The sequence below is a fragment of the Dicentrarchus labrax genome, unplaced genomic scaffold, assembly GCF_905237075.1.
Source record: "Dicentrarchus labrax unplaced genomic scaffold, dlabrax2021, whole genome shotgun sequence".
NCBI classification, from domain to species: Eukaryota; Metazoa; Chordata; class Actinopteri; family Moronidae; genus Dicentrarchus; species Dicentrarchus labrax.
Genome location: NW_026136704.1, coordinates 20,948,875 through 20,962,630, shown reverse-complemented (window position 1 = coordinate 20,962,630; position 13,756 = coordinate 20,948,875). Strand labels below are relative to the sequence as shown.

Below are 13,756 nucleotides of genomic sequence, written 5' to 3'. Positions count from 1 at the left end.
GACGACAGAAACACTGGAAAATGCTGTTCGGTAACAGATACAAAACATTTTACCAGCCCGTCTTATCTTCCTTGTAACAACCTGATTGTTATGAATGTTTTGATACCAGGTATGAACATTAAGAATGAGTTAGAGACCCCCCAAACATCACGACTTTACAGCAACGTCTCTGAACTGGCGTGTTACGTTTTGTGTGGTGTTCTGTATGTGTTCAAGTCACTGGGACAATATCTGCTATGTTTTGTTTGTTTTACTGACACCAGAAAGTAGACTTTACATTAAAGAAGAACTGTTACACCCACACAAAGTCACATAGTGAACATCTGAAGAGCAGCCTCAGTTGATGTGATGTAGAGGGGGTGGTGGGTGAGAGAGGGGTGGAGGTGGATGGCGGTGGCGGTACTGGGGTTGAGGGCTGTCCGTAGGGGAACAATCATTATCAGATGAGGTGTAGAGGTCTCCTGAGGTTCCTCCAGAGGAAGATTTTTGGAAACTGAATGAAGAAAAATGCAGAGTAGGTCATGTCTTTATTTAACCACCAGAGGACGCTGTTATATCATGTAAAAAAAAAAAAAAAAAGGAAGTTCAAAATTAAAACATTACAGAACGACAATTAAAACCCAAAAATAATCGATGGACCACTAAAGTCTGTGCAAGTGTTTTTATTAATTATTTTAAATCTACTAACACAGTTGAGTTACCAGAAAATGAAGAGCAGTTGTCTTTTTCTTTATCAGTTGAGAAAACAAACGGTTCTTATCACTTAATAGGCCTTTTTCACAGCAGCCATTTTAACATAAAATAGTAGGGTAAGGGTACAGGTGTTACCAACTGCACTAATTAAGGTTGTCCTATAACGAAATAAAAACAAAATTAAAATGCTGATTAATTTAACGTTAAATTTACGCCGTTTACTATTTTAACCGACAGTATAAATCGTTAAATTAACCGTTAATTAGTTCCTAGAGACAGAACGCCAACGGTTGGTGTGGTCACCATGTATCCCTCCGCTTCCTGTAGTTTCGGTGAGTTTACTAGCTCGTATAAATTACTTTATCCTGTTTTAAAGTCATCTCAATATTTGTAATACTTGTCAAATAACTTGCAGTTGGTACGTAGGAGAACCGTGGGTTATTAAAATGGGACAATTCCCCACCGGGTGACCTGCTGCCCTGGTACTGACCCGGTCGTGTCCGTGGTTCGGTCCCTCTGCCGGCGGTTCTTGAACCAGTTGCTAACCTGTGTGGTTGTCAGGCCGGTGGCCGCTGCGAGCTCCCGCTTCTCCCGGGTAGAGGGATACGGTTTATTATGGTACCACTCCCGGAGTAAACTCCGAGATTTTTCCTGTTTAAGTTGAATAAAAAGTAAAGCATGAATGTTGTTAAAACGCAAAGATACACACAGAGAATTAGGGTTTAAATCTCTTATCAATACCAGAGCTAAGTTACAAGGTTATCTTGGTATTGGATAGAAGTCATTAAAATACCTGTTTACAGTACGCACCCATATTCATTACCATTCAATGTTTATTCGAGGTGAATTGTTATTTTAGTAACTTCAAATGGTGGCCACAGCCCTTCAAACGAAAGTGTTTAACTTCTGACAGTTTCCACCAGTGGTGAAAAAAGTAGTCCGACAGGCGCTTATAATAATAATGACTTATAATAATATGTGTGTTAAATACAAATATTAGTCCTGCATTCAATATTTCACTGACAAAATATACTTATTAAATGAAAAAGTAGTCACGCAAAATGTCTCCTTTAAGATGATTGTATTTTATTGTTATTGTTGATGTACTATTTTCATCATTTTACACTTGTAGCTGCTTGATGTGGAGCATCAACACAAGTACAAGTACATAAACCTGCTTTTGAGTATATTAATCTATAACTAATCACATTCTGGAGGATGATCATACACTGTATGCAAAGTAACTTATGATAGCCTAATTACAGTATAATACAAGTAAAACTGTACTTACAGTAAGCACTGCAACTTTATTAAATGTATGTACTTATAGGTACTGTATACCACTGTTCACTGATAGCTAATCAATATTCACAATGTTAACATCACATTTTTCTACCTTGAAACAGTAGGTGGTCTCCTCTCCATCCCAGATTGTGTGTGGTAGGGGAAACTTTCTCCTTACGCGATACTTCCCCACAGCTCCCAGGGGTCGGCCCTTCTGCCTCTCGGCCTCTATGTAGTGGGCTCTGAGCCAGAGCTGCTGCAGGAGCGGTTGGCTGCGTGGGGAGAAGGGGAAGCCCTTTAGCAGGGTGTAGAGGTCAGTGAAGCGATCCTGGTGAAAGGCCACTGCGGCTTTAGCCTTCAGTACACTCTCCAGCTCCCCGGGGCAAGGAGAAGAGGAGTAGGAGGAGAGGGAAGGAGGAGGAAGCGTGTGGAGGAAGCCAGCAAGACGATCCATGCAACCGGTCTGCAGGAGGACCTCGCACACACAGGCCACCTGCTCTGCTGTGAAGATCATTGCTATGGAAAGAGGATGGTGGCCCAAAGAGTCTTGAGATGTAAGTTGAACCAAAGTCTGTGTGAAGATATTGTCTAACAACCTCTCTGAAGTTTGTACTGCAGACAGCTGAAGCCTCTGTGGAGCATTGTGGCTCGTCTGTAGACGAACAAAACCTGGAGTGAACATGCATGTGTGTTTATCATGACTCATCATGCCCAGGCAGAATCGAATCGCAGGTAACCTGAGACCATCAGGGTTATAACAACACACCATGCATCCCGCCTCTTCTTGTACAAACAGAGTGTATGCACACCCTCACACACACACACATTTGGGATCTATTGTATTGGCACTCGCCCAGAGAGAGAGAGAGAGAGAGAGAGAGAGAGAGAGAGATTTGCCTTGCAGAAATAAAATACATTAGCATAAAATTTACTTGCCAAATCAGAAGCAAAATCCTCAAACAACAAAGTTTTAGTGCCAACAATAACTCACAGTGCCACCTTGTGATGATGCATGAATACAAGCTACAACAATATGAGAACGCTAACTAATACCAAAATTTTTTTTTTGTAAATGTAGTTTATTACAATATTATGTAATATAAAAAATAAAATGCATTTGAATACAAAATTGAGAAAACAAGAACCTTGAATGACAGATACAATTGATCCCTTTCAAAACAATCAAAATACATTATCTTTGGTTACATCTGGAGTCATATACGTCCTGTGTCAGGTAGGAGGAGAGTAAAAACATTTCCCAGGCTACAAACAAACAGGGCTACAAATGTGCGTAAGCCCACAGAGGCTTTAATGTCTACATACTTTGGTAAGAAATGGCTCATATAAACAAACGCAGGCTACCGTATTTTACATATAGGACACATTTCCCTTTACCCCTAACTACTTTAAATGTTCAGAATTTTTTAATTTTTTTAACTAAAATTGATTTGTCCAAGCCATTTAATGATCTACCCAAAGGCCACAAATGACCGTACATTTTATTAACAAGGGGTGACCTACTGTATTTTAAAATGACCTATCTGCCATTAAAATAGCAGTAATCTTAAGATTGTAAAATCTCAGCTTGCACAACAATGTGACCTTCCAAGTGAAAATGAATGTCATTTTCTATCCGCTTTATGTCTCATTTGTTTCAGTTAAAACAAGAAACCGATTGATACGTGCTTTAAATAGATTAAATGTACAAAAAAAGACAAACAACAAACATACTAATAATAAAAAAAAAAACCACAAAGGCCATTATTGTAACTAGACGTGACACTGAAGTGTATTTTTGTGTACCATAATTGGCCAAAGGTTTGACCGCTACCTGTGTTATGACAGTGCAAAAGCTCATATGATGACAGGAAGTTTTAGGTTTAAATTGATGGAGATTTTCCATCAATTTATGACAGATTTCATCAGGAAATCAGTATCCTGCTTTCTGATTTACCTCTTTAGCTATTCTGTCAAGTGTGTGTGTTATTACGGTCAAATTAAGAAAGAAAATTAAATTTCAGAAGAAGAATATGAGTCCAACAACTGTCATAACAATACGGCAGCGCAGCGTAAACATTGTGTGAATGAAAGGTGCAAAATATACAAACAAAAGAGGAGCTAGAGTTGTGACTATGCAGCCAACACTGCTACATTATGTTTCAATGGAGATAAAATAAACATAAATGTGGGTATTCAAAAAAAAAAAAAAGTCCATAAAGTGAATCCCAAAATTTGGTCGGGTATATAGCAATTGTAAAACTGTGTAAAAAGTCAAAACATTTCAAAAACATCAAACCTGTAAGCTTTAAAATAAGGCACTTATCAATATCAACAAACAGATATTTTGGATGCTTTTGACAAACAACAATATCACTATGTGGGATCACAGCAAATATTTTAGTGTAATGTACTGTCATGCGCATTTAAAACAACTTTTTCTTATCTCCCAAGTGTACTGGCTTTTTCAACTCAGCCATTGTGCCACATAGTGTCCTATGAAGAAACTTAACATGCATTGCATAGAGTATAGACCCTTTTATTTCCTGTTATATTTGTACTAATGGAGGGCAGAATTCTCTCTTAAAAACTGCATTAAATCAGTTTACTGATAAAATGAACCAGACAAATTCAACCCCAGACTTCAGTAACCTGTAGTAATAAAATACTGTTTTATAGCCCTTGAAATGATGATGTTGTAATGGATGAAGAACAATTTCAAATGTTTCACATAAAACTCAACTTGGTTCTGTGAAGAATATAATCTTCAGTATATTCCTGGAGTGCTGTCAGAAAAAATAAATTGAGGCTGTGAACAAGAAAAAGAATATCCTGAATGTCTGAGCTCTGGAGAGGCAGGCAGTACTCTTTTTTTCTAAATTTAAGCCTTTGCCAGATACTTCGGTGTATATTTACTAACTACTTCTACTGCCAGCAAAAACCCCAGACATCTTTTCCAAGTACAGCTGAAGTCCACAAAACTGCAAAGAAGAGCTGAGAGAATAGGCAAAGCCATCATGCCTTGCATAATAGACCTGCAACTGGGCCAAGCACACTAATCTGAGTCAGTCTTCTGTCTGGATCTGATAAAACAGGAAAGGCACGTACGGAAAAAAACCTCTCAGATGTAAAATCTTATAAGGCAAAACCCTGTTACCCTGCCCATCCATGTGAAATAGAGCTGCAGAGGGTTTATCTTAAAAGTGCCAGCTAAGACCATGATGGTATCAGTCCCTAATGAGAGAGCATCATTGTTCTGTTGTGAAAGACATTTTGGTCTCAGAGGATTGACAATGTGGATAAAAAAAGACAGCAGAGTCTGTAACCTGCTGAATGTTTCATCGTTTTTCTGTTTTTAGAGATATGGGGTTGCCAACCAGCAACGTAAACAGACTACAGGCCCAGGTCGTCATCCACGGGGACTGACTGGAGCTGAGTAAGAATCTTGGAGTCCCCATCCATCTCCTCTGGATTCACTAGTGCCGAGTTGGCTTCCACATCGTGCTCTGACGAGGGACTTCCTAGGAGCAGCGACTCTCCTCCAGGTAGACCTAACAAAGCCGGGTCTACAGGTAGGTCCCCCTTGCCGCGGACATCAAACAGAGTTAGACTAGCTGACGTGGAAAGAGGCACAGGGCTCCAGGCTGGTTGGGACAACTGGGTGTTGGGTGTCACTCCACTGTACATGGGACTGAGGGTCAGCATACTTTCTGGAGTAAGAGCGTTTGGCGTCGTGGGGGTGATTGAATGGTCCAGCGTGTGAGGGGAGGGGATGGCGGATGTCCCAGTCTCTGGAGCACAGTACGGTGGAGACAAGTTGATGAAGTTTAGGGAAGGTGATGTGAGGCTAATGGGGGTCGAGCCTGAGGTGGTGCAAGGCTGGGAGGCTACAGGAGGAGTGGAGGGGGTGAGAATGGGACCATTAGCGGTGATGGGTGAAGCGTCAGGGACTGGTTTAAGGGGCAAACTGGTGAGTTGAATGCCTGCTGGGATGGTCAGAATGAGCTTGCCTTGCTGGACACTCAGGTAGGGGCTTCCACCGAGGAGGAGGTTACCTGCAGCGGTGATAAAGGATACAATGTCAGAAACAGCAGGCGCACCAGTATATTGTAGCATCATTATCAGCACCAATACAGCTTTTAACTACTTGGAGGCATGGAGGCAGCAAATTAATTTACAGAACAGTACTTACAATTACATGTTTTACACAATAAAAAAATCAGGCATTAATAATAGTCTGTCTTGGTATTCTGTTTAGTTTAATTTATTAAAAATTAATGTGGTGTGTTTTACAATCTGTTTCTCTGTTGTTTTGTGTAAGAACATATTTTTTCAGTTTATTTTAGGCATTATTTCTTGGGTGTGTTATGGATAAAACAGCCAACAAAATTGGCTACTATCTTGTTAATCAATTTATTGTTAGATAACAGTTCATCAGTTGTGAGGGTTTAATTTAATTATGTCGGTTTTGGACTGATGTTAAGACAAAGCAAGAAACACGATAAAACCCCTTGGGGTATAGTAGACGTTGATGTTTAACCTCATTGTGTACTATTTCTATAGTTACTGGCAATTACTTGTATCAAGTGACTTTGCATCAGCTAATACGTGTAATCAAATGCTTCTTACTTAGATTGGTTAATAGTCATCATGCACCTTCAGTAGAAAACAAAGTCCAACAGTTTAACAGATGCTATATAAAAAATGTAAATCTTGTTCCTTTCCGAATAAACAAACATTAATACATAAACTCGCTATTGCAGCTCCAAGTAATTATTAGTTTCACTGTTGATTAATCAGCTGATTATTGTCTCGATTATTCTCATATGTCTATGTAATGTCAGACAATTGTGAAAAATCCCAGCCCAAATTCATGTCTTCAAACTGTTTTTATCTGATCAATAGCTCAAATCCCAGAGATAATCAGTTTATTATCACATGTGACACAAAAAAAAATCTAATCCTCACATTTAAGTGGCAAATTTTGGCAATTTTGCTTGAAAAGTTGTTAAAATTCTTCATTTTGCAAACATCTAATGAACGCAGTGTACCTGGAGGAGTGGAAGGCAGCTGAATGATCCCGGAGTTGAGGAGCTGCACACTGGGGGCCATGCTGGTTGGGGGACCGACACTCTGAATGGGCCTCAGCTGGTTTATCCTGAGAGGACCCTGAGCGATGCCTGCAGCTGTGGGAGCTGAAGTCAGGATCTGTAATGGCACTCCAGCAGAGGGGATGGAGAGAGAAGGACTGCCAGGTACCACTTGGGGGAAAGAGATGGTGGACGAAGTCTGAATGGGTGAGACTGGGACCAGCTGAGGCATGGAGAGGGGGACTAACTGGTGTGCCGGTGTGGTGCCTTTGGCTTGGGGGACCGGCACTACTTGTGTCGGGGAAGAGATGGAGATAACCTGTGGCACCTGGATTTTGCTGGGTGTGGAGTTTGTGGTGTGGTCCCCCAGCTGGTGGTGTGCTGTTCGCTGTGGGATCTGATTGTTGTTCAGCTGTGAGATGGAAACTATGGTTGTTGCACCTTCAGGCAGAGTTGTTGAAGCATCCTGCTGCTGTTGCAGCAGTCTGTTGCCTGTGTTCACTGTCTGGGTTTGAAACTGTGGCGCTGGTGAGGTGAGAGGAGATACTGGGACCAGCTGAGGGCACTGAGACACCTGGGCTCCTGATGAGTGCTGGACCAGCTGGGATACTGGTATACCCTGGATGGAAGGCACAACCTGGGGCAAAGAGAAGACCTGAGGGGTGGAGTTGCTGGAGGAAACCACAGAGCTACAAGGGTTTAACTGGGAGCCAGCAGTGGCAAAGACAACATACTCCCCATGACTGGGGAGAGACATGGCAGAACTGGAGATTACCATGCCTGCGGACGACATAGGGAGGGTTAGGGACTCCTGGTGTTGGGTGTTTTGTGTTAAGACTAGTGAGGGGAGACTGTTTGGGGAGGACAGAGTTGGTGAGGAGGGGGATAAAGATGAAGAAGAGGAAGATACTGTCTGGCTGCTGCCCTCTGAATCAGGGACATTGATGTAATCCGTTGCATTGTCGCTGACCGTCTTGGTTTGCAGAGGAATAGAGATGATGGAAGGATGGTTTGAGACTGGTGTGGTGTTCAGAACAGCCGCTGGAAGACTGCTCGGCTTGGCCTCCATGGCTGAAACTTCTTGCTCTGTCACAGAAACCGCTTGCTGCTGCATACTGATACTAGGTTTGGTTATTACTTGAGCCCCGTTCAGTATCAAAGGAGAGTTGGTTGCAACAGGACTCAGCGTGACTGTCTGGCAATCGCCCAAGCTTAGCCCGTTGATTATGACACCAGCGCCAGTGCTGGAGATCAGGGAATTTCCATTAAGGAGTAATGACTGCGAGGCTGTGAGGAAACCACCAGACCCGTTGAGGATGAGCTGGCCTCCTGTGCTACAGGGGACAGCAGAGAGAGAGATAATGGACGCCGTGGAGCCAGCAGCCTCCTCTGGTTTGTCAGGGGCGTCGTCCATGGGGCTCGCCTCGTCGTCAGTGCTGTGGTTTCCATCAGACTCACTGGAGCAAAGGAAAAATAAATGGGTTAAATAAAAGGGAAATGTGTGTTGCCTTTTAATGCTTATAAAACACAAGCTATTGATTCCCTTTGTAATGATACAATCCTTTAAATGCTTTAAACTTACGACATTATGTGATGGAGCAATTTAATTGTGGCTTTATGTTTACCAAAGCTGTAAAATACAAATGTTTTGAGGTTGAAAAAGAGCTGCTTACTATTACTTTCATTAAAGATGAATCCATCGATCAGTTTCTCAATGAAATGATTAGTTGTTTGGTCCATAAAATGTCAGAAAACTGAATAATGTTGATCACTGTTTCCCAGAACCTAAGATGACGTCACAACCCAAAGTTATTCAGTTTACTGTCACAGAACCAAAGAAACCAGAAAATATTTACATTTAAGAAGTTGAAATCAGACATTTTGACTTTTACTCTTTAAGAAATGACTCAAAACTATTTATCGATTATAAAAATTGTTGCAGATATTAATAGTTAACAACTAATGGAGTAATTGACTAATTGTTGCAGCTCTACCAAATATTCCTCTTTAGGCATTTCATTGATTTCTGTTCAGGGGTTTCATTTTACCCACAAGTCTGAATATATTATGTATTGTTTGATGCATTCATTCATTTTTTGGTTTACTAAACAGTCCAGACACATTTGCACTGTGTACAATTGAGCTTTTCCAATAACAGTATTGGTGGAAATATCAGACGCTGCCTAAAATGCAGTGTTTGGTATCAGAGAGTCTGTGTACCGATCCAAAACACCGTAACGGGACCCAGGTACTTCACCGCAGTGTCAACAATAGTAGCTATATAGGCTTAATACTATATGCTAGTAAAAAATAATATAATATAACATACAGTAAATATATAGATTGGTTTTTAGTTTGTAGGAAAAAATGGTATCTGAACATCCCCAGTTTACAAATATGCAAATCTGGTAATGAAAGCAATACATTTATCAGATGACCGCAAGATTTGATAACATCAATGATTAGAGTCAGCCGTCGAAGAATGAAGTTATTTTTCTAAATATCAAATATTTATGATCTGGGAAAAGTACACTAGAAATTAAAAATGTACGTTTTGTTCTAGTTTGCCCACTTTGTGTTGAATAGATGTTTCAGTGGTAAGTAGTTTGATACCAACCATTCAGTATTATTACTTCCCCCCAGCCTTCTTCCAACTTTCTACTAAACTCACCATATTCTGCCAGTTGTTCATTATTAAAGTGTGCAGACAGGAAGCTGGATTAGATTCCCTGAAGCTCTTTTAGGGCCTGTGCTCTGGTTAATGTGTGCAGCCTAGTCTACCATACCAGACCACCACAAACCCTCAAGATAAGATAAGTCAGCTGTATTCTCTCTTATCTCCCCCCCCCAAATCTTCTTAGTAAAATATAGGCTGTAAAACTGAGATTTCAGCCTGTGTGAAACTAATTAAGCAGATTATTATTTGTTTTATTGGTTCCTGTTTACCGCCCCCACCTCCCCCTGGTTTAAACTTTTACTCTAACCTCGTTCACCCTGCAGGCCCCGGGCAGCGGTGCAGGGTTTCAGGAAACTTGAGCCACGGTGGGCGCCTGGATCTCACATTTCATAACAAAGCAACATGCTCCTGGTCTCAGACCTGTGTGGCTTTACTCCTGTCAAAAGTCAGCCCCTTCTGTCCACCCTCTTACTTCATGCGATGTTATTTTTTTTGTAGTTAATTATATTACTTTGAAGTGTAATGTGTACTCAGTCTCTGTGTGTAGGCCTGTAGGTCTTTGTTTACCATTAAGGTTTTGGTCTGTTGGTTTCAGTGACAACTCTGAGTGATCGTTGGTGTCATAAAACAACACAAAGTAACAACCCGCCCTCAGATAGACAAATGAGAGTTGAGGACAGCTGTGTGTAGCCTGTGACTTTTTACCGAGCTCAATCTATAATGCAATAAATGTGTTGTTGTTGTTGTTGTTGTTGTTGTTGCTCTTGCCTTTTGCTGTGGGTCCCGGACGGGGTCCTGTCCCTCTGCCTCCGGTTCTTGAACCAGTTGCTGACCTGTGTGAGGGACAGTCCGGTGACTTTGGCCAGGTTTTTCTTCTCGTCCGGAGTGGGGTACCTGTTGCTCTTATAGCACTCCTTCAATGCATTGCGGGACTTCTCCTTAAAACAGTACACGGTCTCCTCTCCGTCCCAGATAGTCTTGGGCAGGGGGAACTTCTTCCTGAGCCGGTACTTGTCCACTGCGCCCAGGCTGCGGCCCCGGGACCTCTCCGCCTCCTTGTAGCGGGCTTTCAGGTACAGGTCCTGCAGGAACCCATGGTTAGACTGGTGGAAGTCGTGGCTCTCCAGGATGGCGTACAGCTCCTTGAATTCTTCCCGGTGGAAAGCCACCAGTGCTTGGGCCTTCAGCAGGGTCTCGTTGCCACGTAGCAGCTCGGACGAAGGAGGTATGGTGGATAGAAATCTCCACAGGCGATCCACATTGCCCGCCTGCAGAAGGGCCTCGCAGAGACATGATACTTGGTCAGTGGAGAAACTCAGAGCCGACTTTTGGAAACTTTGGAGTAATTGTTCCGAAACTTGGACCGGATCTTCCTCTTCTTTGGGTTCCGTTGCCGTTGACTCCTCTGGGCTGTTCTCAGATTGTTCTGTAGACTCCAAAGACAAGGAAGCCATTTTTACTTTAACTTTTTTTTTTTTTTTCTCCTCCAGTAGTTCCTCCTCCTCTCTCCCTCCCTCCCTCCCTCTGCAGCGCTGCGCTCTCTCCCACACTGAGCCAGTCGGCCAAACCATGACTGTGTCTGCAGACGACAAGCGATCACGCCCCTTTTAGACTCTATGTACTGCCTTTGTTCAACGTGACTATTTAGATTAACCTTTGTGTGTTAGGATATTATTTAAACATTAACATATTTATGTCCTAACTCATTCTTTACTAGCTTGTTCCTCTTCAGTAGGGTTTAATTTCACAAACATCTGACTAATGTGGAAGATGGAACAAGTATAGAGAGTAAAAGTATGAATGTTGTAATGTTAAAATACTCCTCTGCAAGTACTTGTCATGCGTTCATGGTTGTACTTAACTAAAACTACACAATCTGTTGCAAAAAAAAAGAAAGTAGAGCGCTATTAATCAGTCAGTGAAATATTTTAAACCAATTAATCATTTCTGTCACTTTTCAAGCTAAAATGCCAAACTTCCTCTGGCTCCACTTTTTAAAATGTGATCATTTGCTGCTTATAAAAAAGATTTATGAATAGTGCAGAAAACAATCACTAGGTTAATTGACAATGAAGATAATTGTAAATAAACATACTAATTAGCCCCTGTCTGATTGTTATATCATCAGATTATTACTGGTGTGCAGTTTTCCTGCTGAAGTGTATTTTTTAGCAATTTACTTCAGAGAGAAAGTTCTTTAACTATTAACTGATTGTCTGAATCCTTTCAGATTAATATTCTGTCATTCTACTAATCAATTAATTGATTAATTGTTTCAATTCTACTGTAGTGCTCATATCTCAGCCAATATCTATAATGATGAAACACTTGTTTTTGATAATCGTACTATATATTTATTTTAATAGCATCCTTAAGAGATTCTACATGTAGCCATCCTGTATGATTAACAATTATTATTATGGTTCTTTTTAATGGCAGATGTCGAGATTCAATACACGCCAACACTTCAAAAAAGCTCGCTCTGACAGCTGTTGTTCATCCAGTAACATATAAAAGAGTTTTGATGTGTTCAAATTTCATATCATGCACTTGTGTTAACATGACATCCCTCAATAGTTTGGTTATTTTCAGGAGATTAGAGAATGCCATATGATATTTATTCCCAAAAGTAATAAAATGTGTGATGTGTAAGGAATAAGGCCTTTGTAAGACAGTGTTTGTTCAGGTATGCAGTCATCCCAGTTTCCCGACCGGATCCTATGGTTTAGTGTGTCTGAGGTGGTTCCCTAATGCAAATACCTTCACTGGAAACCCACACAATTGAGCCTGCACTTACACAGCCAGTATAGTTTGCATTTGTGACATGTTTGATGTTTGTTTGTTTTGCAGCAGGTGTGCAAAACATCTATTTAGACCACTTTAATGCTGTGCTACCTCTTCATTGAATATATGAAACCAAAGCTGCAATACTTTCTGTATATCGGACAAAGCTTTTAGGACGAGTACAGAAAATAAATGACTTAACTAGATGTTTAGCACTGTTACAATGACAAAAACTGAAGGCTTATATTTGTATGTACAGGCCTTAATCTGAAACTCACACATTAATGAATAAAATAACACTTCTTTATGATAAGATACATGTGCCACATACTACATGTGACCTCCAGTAGAGGTGTTAATAAGGCCAGGCAGGTTTGCAGACCTCTATCTCCATCAACGACCATAGGAATGTAGATCTTCACTGTGGACTGTGGGCTTGTCTCAGCCCCCCTCTGTACTCCTCCCTGCCTGGGGTTTTGTTGTAACTCCCTGCTTTGTTTGATCTTTTATCTGCCCATACATGCTCTAGTCTGTTATCTGTATGGAGAAATACTTTTGTTCACTATCAAAATGATTAAAGGAAAAGACTTGTTTTTCTGGCAGGGAGATTGTTGTCTGTCATATAAAATAGCTAAATCTGCAGCATATTTTCCAAAAAGATGATTTATAAATGACAGCTAATGCAGCAATATGATTTAATATCCATAACACACAATATATACTCTATTCTGTAACTACTGTAATTCTGTAATTCTGTGGTGGAGTGGAAACCAAAATGATAATGGTCTTTTGTTAGAATTGGTCATTACTGAGCCCTGGAGTCATTATGGCTGCAGATAAAGCAGGTTATTAGGTCAAACATGTAGTAATATAAAGTACAGGCCTATAATTGCTTATTACAGAGTTATTGACTTTAAAACAACATGCAAAATGCCTGGTTGCATCATGTATCATGTTTAAAATACTCCACACAATAAACTTTGTAGTCTTCATGTTTTAGGCTAGAGGACAGCGCCACCGTGTGTTTACATCCACCGTCGCAGTCACTCCTGTCTTATGATTGGTTTTCGAGTCTGTCAATCAACCGGTAAGTGGGCGGTGCCGCGACTCCCCTTCCCTTCGTAACGTAACCCCATTGGTTGAACTCGTGAGCTCCCTGACGTGATTGGTTCATTCCTGGCTGAGTTGGGCAGAACGTTCCAGAATGTTGGGACGTAACGTCAGCAGGGAT

The 13,756-nt window shown here is 41.0% G+C and overlaps 2 protein-coding genes across 2 annotated transcripts; both read right to left on the bottom strand.

The window, feature by feature from the left end:
* Positions 1-235: 235 nt before the first annotated feature.
* On the bottom strand, positions 236-2,701 carry six9 (SIX homeobox 9). Its single transcript, XM_051396946.1, has 3 exons — positions 2,090-2,701; positions 1,184-1,344; positions 236-493 (listed from the first exon to the last, which is right to left on the bottom strand). Exons 1-3 carry the CDS (start codon positions 2,684-2,686, stop codon positions 337-339), a joined length of 915 nt encoding a protein of 304 aa, XP_051252906.1. The 5' UTR covers positions 2,687-2,701; the 3' UTR covers positions 236-336.
* Positions 2,702-2,932: 231 nt separating this feature from the next.
* Positions 2,933-11,364, bottom strand: six5 (SIX homeobox 5). The gene is made up of 3 exons (XM_051396942.1): positions 10,510-11,364; positions 7,026-8,521; positions 2,933-6,029 (listed from the first exon to the last, which is right to left on the bottom strand). Exons 1-3 carry the CDS (start codon positions 11,310-11,312, stop codon positions 5,368-5,370), a joined length of 2,961 nt encoding a protein of 986 aa, XP_051252902.1. The 5' UTR covers positions 11,313-11,364; the 3' UTR covers positions 2,933-5,367.
* Between the last annotated feature and the right edge of the window lie 2,392 nt (positions 11,365-13,756).